The 18,691-nt window shown below is 35.6% G+C and overlaps 1 protein-coding gene across 2 annotated transcripts in view; it reads left to right on the top strand.

Moving 5' to 3' along the window:
* ARL15 (ARF like GTPase 15) overlaps window positions 1–18,691 on the top strand; it is a 447,708-nt gene that overhangs the window by 169,539 nt on the left and 259,478 nt on the right. For both annotated transcript variants that reach the window (XM_020886066.2, XM_070476670.1), the window contains exon 3: window positions 6,130–6,189. In XM_020886066.2, coding sequence (XP_020741725.1) covers window positions 6,130–6,189 — 60 coding nt within the window. The remainder of the gene's footprint in view (window positions 1–6,129; window positions 6,190–18,691) is intronic.

Here is an 18,691-nt window from a genome sequence, read left to right as displayed (position 1 = left end):
TTAAATGCAGCACTTCGCCCTTTTGTCCAGGTCCATAACCCTTCCAGGCTTCATTTTCTTCCTGGAACAGTAGTTACTCATTAATTTAAGAATTATCATAACAGCTAAATTAGGAAATACAGTTGTCTCTTGGTATCTGAGGGGGACTGGTTCCATGACCATCCTCCCCTACAATGGATACCAACATTTGAATATGTTAAAGTCCTTTATATAAAGATACAGCATTTGTATGTAACCTACATACATCCTCCTGTATGCTTCAAATTATCTCTAGATTACTGATAAAACCTAATACAATGTAAATGGTGGCCTGTGCACAGCAAATTGAAATTTTGTTTCTTGAAATTTTCTGGAAATTTTTTTCCCAAATATTTTTGATCTGCAGTTAGTTGAATATGTGGATGCAGAACCCTTGGATATGGAGGGCTGACAAATATAAACCCTTCGCACAGATCTTTAAACAAATACTGAGATCCTATTATGACCAAGCACTGGCATATGAGATGCACCATACATTGTGTCTCCGCTAGGAATCCTTTCAGTCTACTGTGGGAACAGACATAAATAAATAAACTATGCAATTAGGAGTGTGAAGGTCATGTAGACTCACACAGATCCAAAAAAAACAACCTATTTTAGGAACACAGAGCGAAAGCTTGCCTGGTGAAGTGAAGTTCAAACACCTAAAGGATGACTAGTTTGCCAGAGGGGCAAAGAACACACACTTATGCAGCAGTAGATGCAAAGGCCCCGAGGTGGAAGGAATATAGCTTGTTTCAGAAACCAAATATAAATGAGGGGGAGATGGTACAAAATAAGCCTAGAGGAGGAAAGACGAATCAGATCTGATAGAGCTTTGTTAGATATTTTCAACTATCTCCTGAGAAGTGAGAAGCTATCAGACCCTTTTAACTAGGTGAATGATGTGAACAGAGGTTCATTTCAGGAAAACACGTGCTGGTGTATGAGGATGATGGAGGAGGCTGGTAACAGAGTTTCATTAGGAAGCTCACTAGATGGTTTGATCAAAGTTGTGCTGTGAGGATGGAGAAGTAGGCATATTTGAGAACTATTAGGCAGGTGAAACTGAAAGGTTTTGGTGACTGGTTGATTGAGAGGGAAAGAAATGCTAAGGAGAACTACAAATATTTAGTCTGTGGAAGTCCTCAATAAATGTTTGTTTTTGATTGTGTCTTCAGCAACTCTTACTTTTTCCACTGCTTTCATAATATACCTGAACTTGAGGCCACACATGATTTTGATTGGAAAAAAGCTTTCAGTGGTCATTTGATGACCATTAGTAATCACAATTTTTAGTTTTACTTCTTTAAAAAAAAAACACTTTATAGCACTATTTTCCTCTACAAACGAGGAATCTGAGGCACAGAGGGATTTAATAACTTGCTCAGACAATTAATAATGGTAGACCCAGAATTTGAACCCAGATGTTCTTACTGTGGAGCCTATGCAATCCACAGATTTTTATTCTTCAGAGTGATCCTTCAAAAGAGGTGTTTTGATGAATTGACCTTTATATCCCTACTAAATATGAATTTCCCTTCTTGACCTCATCTAATTCAATGTAAAGGAATAAAATACAGTTGATCTTGTGGTTCTTCTTGATTGCCCTTTTGGTGAACCAAAAATGTGTCCTTACATTTTAATTCTTCTTAGTCCTTGCAAACAGGGTGAATAACATAGAAAAATATTGCTTCTCTTCTATGAATAGTACATTCTCTGGACTAGTTATCCAGGCTTCATCCTCTGAACATTAATTACCACAGCTATATTTTAAAAATAATATGAAGACAGCAAAGTGGAAGACTACATATACCTTTGCAGTATAAATCTAGCCACACATGTTCTATGTAAAGAGAAAACATTTATGAGTATTCTGAAGGAACATTTATATGCTTATAAATAACATTGCTGGTTTACTTTGCTTAGAGTGAATGCTGGAGGACAGTTTTGTAGTCTGTGCAAGGATTCAAGATGGGAATCATCATATATGCCTGTTAGATCAGTAAATTTCTAAAGTTGTATTTTGCATATGGGTGTGGCAGTTTCCAGAAAAATACTGCTTCCTTCTGGTTGCCTGCATATTGTCAGCTTTTAAGAATCAAAGCAGATTAAACTTTGCTAATATGCTTCATAACTATTTTTCAAAGTTGGGGTTTGTCCCATTTCTCTGGAAATTCATACTTGGGTTTGTCCTGAACATAACCACTGATAGACTGTTTAGCACTTACATAGGGTTTTTGTTTTCAGGATTTCATAATCATTGCCTTTTAATCCATTTAATACCCCTGTGAGGTAGACAGATATATTTAAGCATCTAAGTTTCCTGTGGGCAGATTTCAGTGCCAGCATGAGTATTGTGATTGGCCCTGAGTTTCATTAACTTCCCAGAGGCCAGACACCTGGAGAGGCTTTCCTCCAGGTCAAGGTCCATGCCCGTGTGTCAGCCACAGGGCACTGCCTCCTACTCCTCTTCCTGTTTTGCTAAGATTCAGTGACTGCATCTACCATTAACCACAATGCTCTGCCCACTGTGTCTGTCTGCATTAAAGCCACTCTGAAAGAGTATGTTTTGAAAGATTCTTAGGGAACCCAACAAACATTTGTTCTATAAAGCTATGGTTTTTCTAGTAGTTGTGTATGGATGTGAGAGTTGGACCATAAAGAAGGCTGAACAGAATTGATGCTTTTGAACTGTGGTGCTGGAGAAGACTCCTGAGAGTCCCTTGGACTGCACGGAGATCTAATCAGTCAATCCTAAAGGAAATGAACACTAAATATTCACTGGAAGGACTGATACTGAAGCTGAAGCGCTAATACTTTGGCCACTGATGCGAAGAGCCGACTCATTAAAAAAGACCCTGATGCTGGAAGAGATTGAGGGCAAGTGGAGAAGGGGGCAATAGAGGATGAGATGGTTGAATGACATCACCAACTCGATAGACATAAGTTTGAGCATACTCTGGAGGATAGTGAAGGACAAGGAAGCCTGGTGTGCTGCAGTTCATGGGATCGCCAAGAGTCAGACTTGACTTAGCGACTGGACAACAATGACAACACAACGAATTTCAACTATTTACACTCCAGTCGAGTGTAAACTCCAGCAAAGATACTTTTCATTCAGTAATAACACTCATGGCTCCAACTAAGTACTTAGATTAATAAATGAGCACCAGAATTTCTATTTTAGGAGTCTGTAATATATTCAGGTAGGCAAAAGGTATGTGTACCTAATGATTCAATCATAAACATGGTATCAATTGAAATATAAAGTTGACAGTTTTATGTTGTATGCTTATTTGTACCAGGCTCTGTGATAAAGATAATACATGCATTATCACAACTTTGTGATGTAGATACTATCATCCCGGTTTACAAACAATGAAAACCAAGGCTAGTAAGTTGACCACATTCATAGAGCTTCTGACTCCTAGGTAAAAGGTAATGTATAGAATCTTAAAGCTCTAGGGCAGTACACAGCAGAGGAGTGGTAATAATAGAGTGGAGTATATAATAAGGCACATTTTAACTTGTTTATGTATAAAGTAAAACAAAACCACATAAAAGAATTGGTTTTACACATGTAGTAATTTACATCTTTTTACCTTTCTCGGCACTTTTAAACTTTTCTAGCACTTGCTTCAGTGAAAGTATTTGTATGTTTTCCTTTCCACCTTGTTGATAATTTCTTGAAAGGGTGACTGTGTCTTATTTATCTTGTAATTGTACATATTAAATAATGCTTAATACCTTAAATCAATTGGGTGCTCAGGAATTACTCAATAAGCTTTAGAAATTAGTAGAGCTTTTACGCAGAGATAAACCAATGCACCTAAGGACAACTTATCTTTGACAAAGGAGTCAAGAATATACAGTGGAGAAAAGACAGCCTCTTCAATAAACATTGCTGGGAAAACTGGACAGCTACATGTAAAGAATGAAACTAGAACACTTCCTAATACCATACACAGAAATAAACTCAAAATGGATTAAAGACTTAAATGGAAGGCCAGAAATGATAAAGCTCTTAGGTGAAAACATAGACAGTACACTCTTCGACATATATCACAGCAAGATCCTCTTTGATCCACCTCCTAGAGTACTGGAAATAAAAACAAAAATAAACAAATGAGACCTAATTAAACTTAAAAGCTTTTGTAAAGAAAAGCTTTTGCAAAGGAAACAACAAACAAGATTGAAAGCCAGCCCTCAGAATGGGGGAAAATAATTGCAAATGAAACAACCGACAAAGGATTAATCTCTGGAATATATAAGCAATTCATACAGCTCAATACCTGAAAAACAAACAGCCCTATCAGAAAATGAGCAGAAGACCTAAACAGACATTTTTTCCAAAGACATACAGATGGCCAATAAACACATGAAAAGATGCTCAACATCATTAATTATTAGAGAAATACAAATCAAAATTACAATGAGGTATCACCTCACTCCAGTCAGCAAAAAATATACAAACAGTGAATGCTGAAGAGGGTGTGGAGAAAAGGGAATCTTCTTGTATTGTTGGTGGAAAAGTGATATAGCCTCTATGGAGAACAGCATGGAAATTCCTTAAAAAACTAGAATATAACTACCATATGACCCAACAGTCCCATTAATGGGCATATAGCCTGAGGAAACCATAATTGAAAAAAGATACTTGTACCCCAGTGTCCATTGCAGCACTATTTACAATAGCTAGGACATGGAAGTAGCTTAGATGTCCATTGTCAGATGAATGGATAAAGAAGCTATGGTACATATATATACAATGGAATATTACTCTGCCATGAAAAGGAATGCATTTAAGTCAGTTCTAATGAGGTGGATGAACCTAAAACCTAGTATACAGAGTGAAGTCAGAAAAAGAAAGACAAATATCATATATTAATGCATGTATGTGGAATCTAGAAACATGGTACTGATGAACCTATTTGCAAGACAGTAACAGAGATGCAGACATAAAAAACAGAATAGTAGACATTGTGGGGGAAAGAGAGGGTGAGATGAATTGAGAGAGTAGCATTGAAACATATACATTACCATGTGTAAAACAGACAGCCAGTGGGAATTTGCTGTATGATGCAGGGAGCTCAAACCTGGTGCTCTGTGACAGCCTTGGTTAATGGGATGGGATGGGGTGGGAGGTGGCAGGGAGGTCCAAGAGCTGGGGGGGACATGTGTATACCTGTGTTGATTCATGTTGATATATGGCAGAAACCAACACAACATTGTAAGGCAATTATCCTTCAGTTAAAAATACATAAATTTTTAAAAAAGTAGCAGAGCTTTTAATTGAAAAAGAAGTACCTGTATATACAAAACATTTAAATGAAACTAAAGAATCTCTCCTATTTAAGATTTATAGATACCTAGTTCTTCCCCATTATATGTTCCAGTTTCTTGTGGATCATTTCAGAAATATTCAGTATATGTATTTGTGTGTGTGTGTGTGTGTGTGTAGGTAAATGTACATTCACATTACACCTGAATTGATTGTCTTAGATTATGATAATTAAGTCCTAAATACAGAATTAATCATAGCACTATATGCAAAATATACTTTGATAATAAAAATCATTTATTAAATGCATTATAAAATGCATAAATGGGTAACTATGATTGTACATCTAAGAAAAATTTATGTATGGCTTTAACCATGTCCTTGAAAGAAAATACTAATATAAATACTATGTAATTCCAATATAAGATGGTTATAATTTAGATGCTTTAGGGTTGCTAAGTTATATATGAGGGAAAATTAACTTTAGGAATTAGAGGTAAAGATCATGGTAAGATTAATATTTTCTTTGGAGTTTCTCTATACTTTCAAGTGTCTTTCTCACAACTGGTAAAATTTAAAAAGAGCCATTATGTATGAAGGAATGAGGCAGTATTTGGAAGAAAAGAGTTATATTTTGCTGTAGCATACAACTGTATTTTGTAAAATGTAGAAGATAATACTAGGTTATAATTCATCTTATGTGTTTCTGGTATAAATATGAGCTATGAAAAATAGTTCTTCATCTGCCAAAAAGAGAGAATTTGAGAACCTTATACATTTTTAAAAGTTAAGTTGCTAATTCTTTGTTTTTTGTTTTCTAATTGTAGGTTTTAGTATAAAAGCAGTGCCATTCCAGAATGCCATCTTGAATGTAAAAGAACTCGGAGGTATATCATATATCTTTTCTGTGTCTGACTCTGACTTCTAGGTTCATATTAATGTGTTGCATATAATTAAAACATGATGATGATGTATTATTCTAGGAGGTGACTTATTTTTACCTTTTCTCTTGATAATACATTTCCTAGAAATATTTTTTTTCTTTATATATATTTTAAAGGTAGTTGAAGAGTTCTAATTGACATAATCATAATGTATGTTTGTTTATGTAGTGCTACACTACTAGTGCCATTTCATACTCTATACTCGTTGGTTTTACTTCTCTGATGAAATTTATTCTTGAATGGAAAAAATGAAGAGAGTTTTAGTATAATCATAGAAAAAAGCTATACATTATGCAAACAACTGTATTTTAGAGTAGTTTGTATTCATATTGCAGGTTTTATTGCATTAGATCTTTTTAGAATGTGTTTGTTCTGATAATAAATCTTTGCCAATAGGTTCTTTGTTGGTCAAGCACATTTATTGGATAGGCTTTACCCCAAACTATACATCACTCAGTCTTTCATTGCACTCTCTGTCTGGGATTTTTTTGATTGTGTTTTATGTTGGTCAGGGTCTTAACCCATGTAAGTAGGTTAACAAAGGAATCAGTCAGTTCAGTGAACCTGCTAAGTTCTCTAATGGCATAGGAAGATGATAAGTCCTCTGGAGTTCAGTATAGTATGGGTGAGTTTAATGACTTAGAAGAGAGTTCTCTTCCATCTCTTTAACCACTTTGTGATATTGACCTTATTCTGTTTTTTTTTTTTTTAAGCTCATTCTGTGACCTATTATTAGATTGATGAAATTAAAACCCAGACCTTATGCCATCTTAATAGTATTTTTATGCCTTCTTATTTTTATGTAATGTATTGGCTGATCTTTCCAGGTTTACTTCTGTCAGACTGTTTTATAGCCACTTTGACTATTATAGTATTAATATTTAAAATAAACTGTGGTTGATAAATTCTGGTTTTTCTTTGACATTGGTTTTGTCATTTTGACTGAAAAAATGATAAAACATGAATGTTCTTATAATAGAAAAATTTTCTGTGCAAAAATTTTAAGACTTGTATTAAATATTTTAATATTACTTTGTGACTTCAGAGAACATAGTGTAAACATCCATGGAATCAAACTGAATGGTTTGAGAATTCTATTATTTTTAAATATTATTGATACTTAATATTATTATTACTAGGCTAGATGCAAAATTTTTATTAAATACCCTCCAAATGTAAGAAACTTGATGAATTAAGATGTTTATTATTGATGTTTACTTCGATGATATAAAAAATGTATAATGCATCTTAACAATTTTTCAAAAGTCCAGAATTTATTATAATCTTAACTGTGCCATTGAAACTCAGTACAATTCAAAAGATCAAATTAGAGGAAAGGGGTGTATAAGGTGGGAATCCATCTGTTCCCAAGCAGGGTTTAATTTTGCAGGTTGTCAATCCAGGCGAAGATTCTGAAATCAAGGAAGAAACTCAAGAAGATAGGTGTAAAGGTAGGCAGATACTAAGAGCCCAAACTGTGCTGAAATTCGGAATGCTCTGAAAGTTCTGCTTCTCCTAGGGTTAATTCAGGAGATTGGCCCAGCCCGTTTCTCCCTTCTGATTCCTTCTTCTACCCTTTTCACATGGTTCCAAGGCTTTCCATCACCTGCTCCTAACCTCTCTTATATTTCTTATTTCTTCAAAATAGGAAGAAGCGTGAGCTTGTGTTCATTATCTAGTAAGAAATGGTTTAGAGTGAAATAACAATGACTAATGGAATTAAATGAAAGTCACTTTTGGTAGATCTTACTATAAATAGCAAACCTTATGTTTATACACACACTGATATGTGTGTGTGTACTACCTAATTTATATTACAGAGAATTCTATGCTATTTCAATTTTTTCTTTTATGAGGATATTTCTTATATCTTGCACCTAAAAATTCCTGTAAATTTCATTCATAGCAATTTTCTCAAATGATGTTTTCCTACTGTTCATGCAGTCATTCTAGCACAATTATTTATGTGTCAAGCATGATTCTAGGGACTGGGAATAAACAATATTTACAGAGACCTGTGGTTCAGTGATAGAGACGTTCATGAAAACCAATATTTGAAATTAATTTTGAAAGTAATGAAATTAAGAGGGAAGTAAATATAAAGGATGAAACAAAGAGACAATCCAGCCTGGTGGTATGATGGGTGAGTCCTGTTTACACTATTTTGAAAATGACCTGTTCTCCTCGTCTTACCTGTCCCACTCATCAGGCTGTACCGATTACTCTAGAATTCTAAAATTTCTTCTGTTTTTTCTCCGCATACACTCTCACTTAATCTTTGCAACTTCATGCCTAGAGAGTAGATGCTGTTATTATCTGACAGATAGTGAGACACAGGACACCTAGACACAGGTCAAGTGGTTTGTTCAAAGTTAGTTGGAGAAGGATTTCTGGGAGTTGATCTGAACCCTTGCGCTTAACCAGGGTACCCTGTAACTGAAGTATTTTGCCCAGTGCCTGGCACAAGAGAAGTGCTCCCAGGTGTTGTCTGCTGCTGTTCTTACCACTATTATATGAGCAATTTAAAGTTTTCACATGTTGGTATTATTTTCATTAACACATGTGTGTTGATTACACATGAACACTGCACTCTGCTCGAAACTGTAGGATGTTATCCCTAATCATTGCAGCTGCTTTTATTATTCATTTTCTGTCTTACTCTCTTTATTTAGCAGTCAAATCAACTCTTCCTCCATTTTAATTGTGACTCTAGTGCTGTAGTCGTGCTTTCCTCTTCTGATTTCTTCAAGACTGCCTTCTGAAGCAGAGTCTTAACTTATTCTAGGTAGTTTCTAAAACTTATAGAATCTACCATAAACTTGTCATTTTCATACTCTTTTATTTTTTCTAATTCAGTTAACAAATATTTATTGAATACATATTATATGCTCAGGCCAAGTTCTAGAAAATGTTGGTGGTTATAGTGTCAACACAAGCACAGTCCCTGCAGATAGGCTAATCAACACAAAGGGAGACTCTTAACGTGAACTAAACTTCTCTCCTTGAATTAAAGCCAAATATTTCTTATAGGCCTAAAACAAAGTTCTGGGTTAATCCCTTCCATACTGGAAGGAATTCATTTTTTTTTAACACCATCCAGTTCTGATCCCTACAGAGGTCATTCTGTAGTATCTCTCAGTGAAATTTTTTTTCCTGCATATTCTTTAATTTGGAAAGTCTTTTTTAAACTAATCTATATCCTTTCTCCTTCAGCTTTAATTAATTACTCTGCTTGTCTTGTTCTATTATTTTTATTTTTCTGGATGTTGTGCAAGACACCAAGGAGGATCCTGGGTAGACAGATTAATCTTTCAAAGGTTTTTCCTTCCTCCTGGTGACTTGTTTCTAAGCTCAGCCATTCTCTGTGGTTCCAGATAAGTCTGCTTCCCTGTATCTTTGTTTCCTTACCTATAAATTGTAGTACTAATAGTCCCTATATCATGTAATCCTTGTGAGGACCAAATTAGTTAATGTAGGTCGAGTACTTAGAAACTGTCTGGCCCTAACATTTCTGGAAGATTTACTTTTATTATAGTTATACCCTCACTCCCTCACACCCTACAATTTCAGTTCAGTTGCTCAATCGTGTCAGACTCTTTGCTACCCCATGAATCGCAGCACGCCAGGCCTCCCTGTCCATCACCAGCTCCTGAAGTTTACTCAAACTCATGTCCATTGAAGTTGGTGATGCCATCCAGCCATCTCATCCTCTGTTGTCCCCTTCTCCTCCTGCCCCCAATCCCTCCCAGCATCAGGATCCTTACACCCCACAAAAACACCTTTGAATAATGCCTTTTTCATCCCTAGTTCTCTGAATATAAAACAAATCACATATGATTTTTTCCTTTGTGGTCATATCTCTCTCCCGTATATGCATGGTGTTCTATCTGAAAGTCACTGAAAGGGACCTCGTTGGCTTCTTGGTTATCTGCCCAGCATATTTTTTTGCCACTGCACATGTGTTAGTAGTAAATGTTTTTGTCCTTTTCCACCTAATCACCATTTTTCTCTTTTCAGATTCCACCAGAAAAATCTCTTGTCTGTCTTAGTGCCTCTCAGTTGCTTTCATTCTGTTTGACTTATGTATTTTAACCACATTACTAAGGTAAGCAAAGCATCTGGCGTTTAACTGAGTTGGACACAGTAGTCACTGCAGTGACATCATAGCACTGATAATTTTTCATCTTAGAAATGTCCAGTTCTTAAATCTACAAATAGATTTTTATACCTTCTTAGATGGCTTTCTCTTGATTCTGAAATTTTGTTTACAAATTGATAGAATTCAGAGAGGAAAATTTTCATCTCTTAACACATTTGGTTTGTTACCACTTATTGATAAGGATCCAGACATCATAATATTGCTTTTTCTTTCTTGAACTGAATTCTGGAACCAACCAAAAAATGGTTGGTTTTGCCAAATGACTTGCTTTCTTCCCTTTAATATTCTAATGAGTTATGTCTGAATTGTTTCCCCACCCCCCTCTCTTGGCCACACTCCCCACCCAAAATACTCTTTGGCCATCTTATCTTCCCAGTTGACTTTGGGGAAGGCAGGGCAGAGCTAAAAATCAGTGAGCTATCTTTCACACTTCAGGATTCATTGCTGTTAGTTGCCAATCAAAAGGGAAGATAAGAGGATTTTTGTTTGCACTTTCTTTCCTTGAGAAGAAGGCGGTGAGGGTAGTATGGAAAGTGCAAGTTGTGTTTATTCACCCATTTACTTCAGCCCATGCAATAGTGACTGCATGATTTTTGAGGGTTGTCAGCTGAGCCATGTTTTAAAGTCCGCTTCTCGTAGCAGCCAAGCTGTTATAGGAAACAGATGTTGACTCTGTCCTGTGTCTTTGTTTGCCTGAAGGAGCACGCCTCCTCATCGTGAAAGGTGCTGTTTCTTTGTATCCTGCTAGTTATCTTCTGGTGCTGTTAATCTGTCCAGGTTATTTGCATTTCTAAAGTTCTCCAGAAACTGTACAGGGCAGACTTCTTAACAGGCAACCCAGGGGGCACCACTGCCTGCTTCTTATAATCTCTGCTTTTTGTACCCAGGCTGTTCGATGTCTTTCACCAAAATAAAGCTGTCTTCCTTCAGAATCTTTTATTAAAACTTAACTTTGGAGGGAGTAATAGCTCTCTAGTTTTATCTGATGCATTCTCACTGTTCTTTGTATATTATGATTATTCCCTCTATAAGGCCATTACTACCTCCTACTAAAAAATAATGCAACTCAATAACTATAAATTTAATGTACCCCCTCCCCTGGCTCTGAGGGTCATGCTATTCTATAAAGACATGAGGAATCGAGACAATATAAGCCAATAAATTGGTTGTATATATTTTAAAAAGACTGATTATAGGCAGACAAACTTGAAGAGGTTATTATGGTCACATTGTTGTAAGGGACAATTGGAATTGCCTAGATTTTTGCTGGTGTGGGAGGAAGGAACTTGCCATTCAAAAACTGTTTTAGACACCTTCAAAAATGGGTTTCATGGGAGAAGAGGCAGGAAACCATGACCCTGGCAAAGGAACACAGAGTGGGGGCCCAGATATGGCCAGGTCCACAGAGTACCTTAGCACTGTGCTGTGAAGTAAGTGACAGTCAGCTACATATGAGTAAATGTGCATGTTCTGTATCTTTTGTATAAGGAAGAGCTTTCTATATCTTTTGTATAAGGAAGAAATGTGGTTCAACAAGTAGAGTGTAGCCTCAAGACACTCTGTCCCCTTCTGCATTTCAGCTTCTTTTTGCTGGTCTTTCTTATCTGTAAAATGTAAGTTTTAATAAATCATCACTGTTTATTTCCCAAGGGATTGGGCTGGAAAAGTAAAGTTCAGTTGCCTAAAGCGCCTCAAGAGAGATGCTTTAAGAATAGACAGTGGTATTGCCACTAATTCTCTTTTTATAGTTGTGGATCCAGTGTGATATGTAATATTGAATGATAGAAACATCTTGATATAGTATTGTTTCCTTATCTAGGAAAAGAACCAGACCTTTCTGGAATGGGAACAGCCAGTTAACTCCTGGCTCTCTGAGCTGTGTACTCTCTCGCTTAGGCTCTACTAGGGGAAATGATATTGGTACAACGCCAAGTCACTTGGATGTGAGTTAAAAGGCCACAGCTATCTGAATTGGTTGAACAGGATCCCAGGGTGGTGGTGTTCAAGCATTTTTTACACTTGCTAAGGGAAAACTGAGCCAAACAGTCAGGAGAGCCAAATAAATGAATCTAAGGGCCCAGAAGTCTGTTACTGGCTGATGTAGACTTGACCTTAATTTTTGTTTTCTTCTGGACCAGTGCCCTAGGAAGTTTTTTAAAATCTGTCTTCTCAGTCATAGTTTAGTATAGTACTTAACACTTTGCTTCTTCTAAGACTCTGTGTATATATAGAATGTTCTAGAAACTGGTTTCCCAGCCTTTTAAACCTCTCACTCCCTCTGGCAGTAGGGATCTTATGTGTGCCTCTGAGGTTGCTGCCTCACCACTGTTTCCTCTTTAAGGGTGATCAGGTCATTTCATATCTTCTCACTCTACCCAGCTTCCTCACAGAACATTTGTGTTGGGTTCTTAGCTTAATTTCTTATCCCTCACAGGGGAATAGGTATCTGTGTTTCTCCCAGGGATTGCCATAATAGCAACTAATTTTCACTGTGTATTTGGTTTCAGTGTGATATTGCAGCAATAACACTGAAGTCAAGAGACCAGTATTTTCCTCTAACGAAAGAAGCCAGGGGACATTGGGCAAGGCATTTAACTTTTCCAACACCACTTTCTTTTCTAGCAGCCGGAGATACTTATAAATGTTCTGTTTTTGGTATAACATAATTAGTTTATTTTTTATATAAAAACTTACAGTATTTACTTTGCCTCAGTCTCTGAGAACCATAGAGTCAGTCTCTAACTGGATTATTTTCTCTACTTTCCTTTATCCCTGACTTTGTCAATTATTATTATTTATACAGTAGGCATTTTAATAAATCTCAAAGTTTTCTTTTTGTATGAAAAAAGTAGTGTGAGGCAGACCAAACGTCCATAAAATAACTAACACTAACTTAACAAAGGTGCTGTCACTGTGGTCTTTACTTTGGGAAGCATTATAGTCTGTTATGAGAAGTACTGGGCTTCCCAGGTGTCACTAGCAATAAAGAACCCACCTGCCAATGCAGGAAACATAAGAGACATAGTTTCAGTCCCTGGGTTGAGAAGATCCCCTGGAGGAGGGCATGGTAACGCACTCCAGTATTCTTACTTGGAGAATCCTATGGACAGAGAAGCCCGGTGGGCTATAGTCCAAAGGGTTGCAAAGAGTGGGACACAGCTGGAGTGACTTAGGACGCATGCGTGCATGAGAAGTATTATAACAGCACAACATGCCATTTGGTTGTACAGAAAGGACAAGACATAACAGAAAGACAGTCTAGGGAAGGGAACAGATGAGATGAAAGTCAAGGAGGTAATAGTGGGATTGGTTCAGTCTTGTCCCAGCATAAACCAAGCCTCCTGTCACCTCTGACTTTTGTCCCATCTGTTCCTAGACTGTTTTTTCCTCTGTCTTCTTCGTCCTTTCTATATGATCCTACTTGCATCTTGTACTCAATACTGGTATTTACCATACTAGACTATAAAGTTTTGAGGAACTGAAAAGAACAATAATAATCTTAAGGGTTTGTTGTATGTAGTATAAAATATATCCGTAGTTATAAGTTGAAGGGAAATTTGCCAAATTATGCCCCAAGATGCTAGAGTAAAGTTAGATTCTTCAGAGGCAAAATGTTTTGCTGTTGTGTTGAATTCATTTCAGTGAATTGTTAATGAATGTTAACTACATTCTGGGCCCTGAGGATACAATTTCTTCCCTGCCATATACACACATACATGCTTTCTCTTCTGAGCCCATTTCTTTGGATATTTTGATGAGAGAGAGAGATGTTGGCTATAGCAATTATGAAAATTCTCAGAAAAATTAAATAGCTTTACTAGATTCCTACGATTGGAACGTCAACTTGACAGTTGTTGAAGAGGTAATATGTTTGTAGCTATTCATCACATATCAGGCTGGATTGATTCTCTGATATATGCTGGAGCCAAATGAAATATAACTGGTTAGATTTGCTTTTGAGGTCTCACAGATTTGTTTCTTTTAATTTTTTGAGGTCCAAAGTATTGTCTAAAGGCTCTATTGAAAATGCTTGATCATTTTAGTCTTGAGATTTGCTGACACTCATGGCATTGTTGTGAGAGGTAATAATGTGAAAACTTTATTACATTAATTATTTTAATACAGTTATGGGAGCTTTTATGATTGAAAATTAAAGGTTGATTTTTTTTATTGTGTCTATTCTCCCTCTCTTGCCAAAATCTCTTGAAATGACAAAAATATTAGGAAACAAACACTAATAATAAATTAAATCTATAGCAAAGACTTAAATCTATAATAGAAAAGGAGAACAGACAAAGCTTGAGGTACAGACAATGGAAATATGAAATAGAAGGGGAATTCATCAGGATTATTAATCAGGGAGCTTATCAGAGTTGTTAATTGGGACTTTACATTTGGAGCTCTGCCTTTATTTTTCTTTTCTTTTTGTGTTAGATAGTGGATGGCAGCTGTGTTTACCCACAAACTAAATCCTTGAGTGTGGGTGCTAGACTCAGTGAGGCTGAGCAGTGCCCAAGTAATGTACTGACTGCCAGGTGGGCTAGAAAGCCCACACACAAGGGAGACAAGCCATTTGTTCCCTGTTAATCACCAGAAACAGGCAGTGGTAAACAGAAGAGCTGGCAAACAGATTTTCAAGCAAAGAATAAGCATATAATCATGACACACCACAAATGAGGGAAATCAACACCATGAAAGAAAGACACACAATCAAAAGTCAGAAAAAAAGATGTCCAATGGAATGATCAGAAGAAGATATTCAGCAAGATGGAGAAAGGTTTTGTATTCATGAAAAAGAATGTAACATAGAACTTGGGAGATTAAAATTTGACTTAAAAATTCAAAATGAAAAATGTAAATTTGTAACTAAGTTATTAATTAGTGAAACTAAGGATTGATCAAGGAAATGTCCTCAGAATGCCTTCTGAAAGGAATACTGGTAGGTATGAAGGAAAATTTAAGAGAGAAAGGGCTTAGCTATAGAAATTTCAACATCTCTCTATGAAGAGCTCTAAAAAAAAAGTAAAGAGAAGCTGGAGAGAATAAAATAATCAAAGAAATAATTTTTTTGGAGAGGGAGGTGGGAGGGGGGACCGGGATGGGGAATACATGTAAATCCATAGCTAATTCATTTCAATGTATGACAAAAACTACTGTAATGATGTAAAGTAATTAGCCTCCAACTAATAAAAATAAATGGAAAAAAAAAAAGAAAATGCAAAAAAAAAAAGCCTCTAATATGAAAAATAGTACTGAAATTTAGTGAGCCCTGAGTGTCCATTCTTTGATGTATCATAAAGAAGCAGAAACTATTGTCATCACAGAAACACACACCAAAAAAACAGCATTATTTCTCATTTCAGCATGGGAGATGGCAGAGTCATCTGCCATCTGGTAAAGAGGAAAAACCATTAAACTGTATTCTTTACATATTTAGAGTAAGATTATAATAAACCAAAGAAAAACCAAAGTTTAAATATTGTTTTTCAGTCAGTAAGTCTTATCCAACTCTGCGACCCCATGGACTGCAGCACGCCAGGCTTCCCTGTCCATCACTGTCTCCCAGAGTTTGCTCAAATTCACATCCATTGAGTTGATGAAATTTAAGTTCAGGATTTAAAATTAAGAATAAACACTATGACAATAAAAGTAGGATGATATATACAAAAGTACTTTTTAAAAAAATATGTCTGAAAAGTTAGATATTCAGCTAATGTAGGTTATCTTATAGAATGGAGTTAGAGTTTACTGTGTTCAAATAGGTTTTTTGCTTTTTAATATTGTGTGGATTTTTTTTATGAGATTTTTTTTTTTTTTTAGTTGAGGAAATATATTCACTCCAAGGATAGGAAGCAAAGAAGATTTGATAAATTGAACAAAACACATGAATGGTGGCGGGGGCGGGGGGGGGGACCCGGGGTCCCCCAAAATAATAAACAAAAGGTTATGATAAATAGAAACATCTATATATACATTAGTATTTGCAATAACTATTAAATAGGTTCAATTCTTCTTTTATAATGTGGGTGATGTAAAACACTGATTATAAAATATTCAGCTGTATCTGATGATGAGAGATACTTCTATAACAAAAAGATGCAGTAAGGTAAAAATAAAAGGATAGAAAAGATACCCTAAAAATAGGCCATTGAAAAGAAAGTACTAGGAGAAATCTTAGTATCAGATGAAATGAAATTCAAAGCAAAGAACATAAATGAGAATAAATGAGATATTTTATATTGACATACTAAATTAAGTGAGCATTTACCTTAATATATTTAACTGCATAATTCTATAAAGCTAAAAACTAAGAAAAACATAAGAAAAAGTCAACAGATCATAATTAGTAAAAGAATTAAGCCATGCTTTATTCAGAAGACCAAGTACATGTACTAAGTGCATGTACTAAAGCATTTAAATAGACAATTAACAAATTTGATCTCATTGAAAATTATATAGTTTTTACTCTCATATAGAAAGTATACTCTTTGGAAATACACATAAAATTTTTACATGCATGACCATGTATAATGTGTTTTCTGATTTAAATCCATTTTATAGCAAATAGACAAAAATAATGACATATGACATTTATAGCTCCAGAATCTTCCCGACCCAGGGATCAAACCCTGGTCTCCTGCATTGCAGGCAGATTCTTTACTGTCTGAGCCACCAGGGAAGCCCTGCGAACCTTATACCGTGTGCAAGATTTAAATCAAAATGCACCCTAGACCTCGATATGTGACCTAAACCTGTAAAACTTCTAGAAGAAAACATAGGAGCAAACCTTTATCACCTTGGATTCTGCAAAGATTTCTTAGATAAGAAGCCAAAAGCATAATCCATAAAAAGAAAATTGGTATGTTGGGTTTCATATTACTTAGACTTCTGCTTTTTTAAAGATGCTGTTAGTGAAAATACAAGCCAACATTAGGTAAACATTATTTGGAAATTATATATCTGATAAATAACTTCAATCCAGAATATGTAGAGAATACTGAGAGTTTAATAATAAAAGAGACAAACTCTTAAAAATGGGCAACAAATTTAAATATATACTTTATTAAATAAAATAAAAAGAAGGTAAATACACACATGCAAAGATGCTTAATGTTATGTCATTAGGGAAATAGAAATTAAAATCACCACACACATATTAAAATGTTTAAAATTAAAAAGCCTACCTTTATCAAGTATTGATAAAGATGTAGAAAAACTAGGATTCTCATTCACTGACAGTACAGATGTACAGTAATACAACCACTTCGGAAAACAGTGTGGCAGTCTCTTAAGGTAAATGCAAACTAATCTCCCAAGCCATTCTCCTCTTAAGACAAATGAAAACTTGTGTTTATACAAAATCCTGTACATAAATTTTTACAGCAGGATTTCTTGTAATAGGACAAAACTGGAAACAACCCACATATGATCATTTGGTGAATAGATAAATAAAATGTGGTATATCCATACAATGAAATGGTATTTAGCAATAAGAATGAACCATTTACACATGCCACAACATGGATAAATCTTGAAATAATTATGTGGAGTGAGAGAAGTCAGGCAAAATGGAGTATGTAGAGTAGTATTCCCATACTGGAATCAATTTGTATAAAGTTCTAGAAAATGCAAACTAATATTTAGTGACAAAAGCATTTCAATGATTTTCTGAGGATTGGGGACAGGGATAAGGGTAGGGGAAAAATTAAAAGGCTCATAAAATTATGGAGGGTGATGGATATGTTTAGTATCTTGATTGTGGTGATGGTTTCACAGATGATTACATTTGTCAAAACTTATCAGATGGTATACTTTAAATATATGTACTTTGTGTATGTCAAAAAAAACTCTAGTACTTTGGCCACCTGATGCAAAGAGCTGACTCATTTGAAAAGACCCTGATGCTGGGAAAGATTGAAGGTGGGAGGAGAAGGGGACGACAGAGGATGAGATGGTTGGATGGCATCACCGACTCAATGAACATGAGTTTGAGCAAACTCTTGGAGTTGGTGATGGACAGGGAGGCCTGGTGTGCTGCAGTCCATGGGGTCGCAAAGACACAGACACGACTCAGCAACTGAACTGAACTGATACCACAGTAAGACTATTAAAAATAGTTTATACCTTTAGAAATTAAAAGATATTCTTTCAGTCATCTCAGGTTAAAAATCATTGGAAGTATGTTTTGTGGAGGACTTATGACCCTTTCCTTTGATTGCTTTCCAGTAAAGAATTATTTTAAATAGGCTAAGTTAACATCCCTGGTTTTAAAAAAAAGATAAATGT

This window comes from Odocoileus virginianus, chromosome 14 (assembly GCF_023699985.2).
Source record: "Odocoileus virginianus isolate 20LAN1187 ecotype Illinois chromosome 14, Ovbor_1.2, whole genome shotgun sequence".
NCBI lineage: Eukaryota > Metazoa > Chordata > Mammalia > Artiodactyla > Cervidae > Odocoileus > Odocoileus virginianus.
Note: the sequence above shows the minus strand (reverse complement) of the source record. Positions and strands in the feature narration are given on the sequence as shown.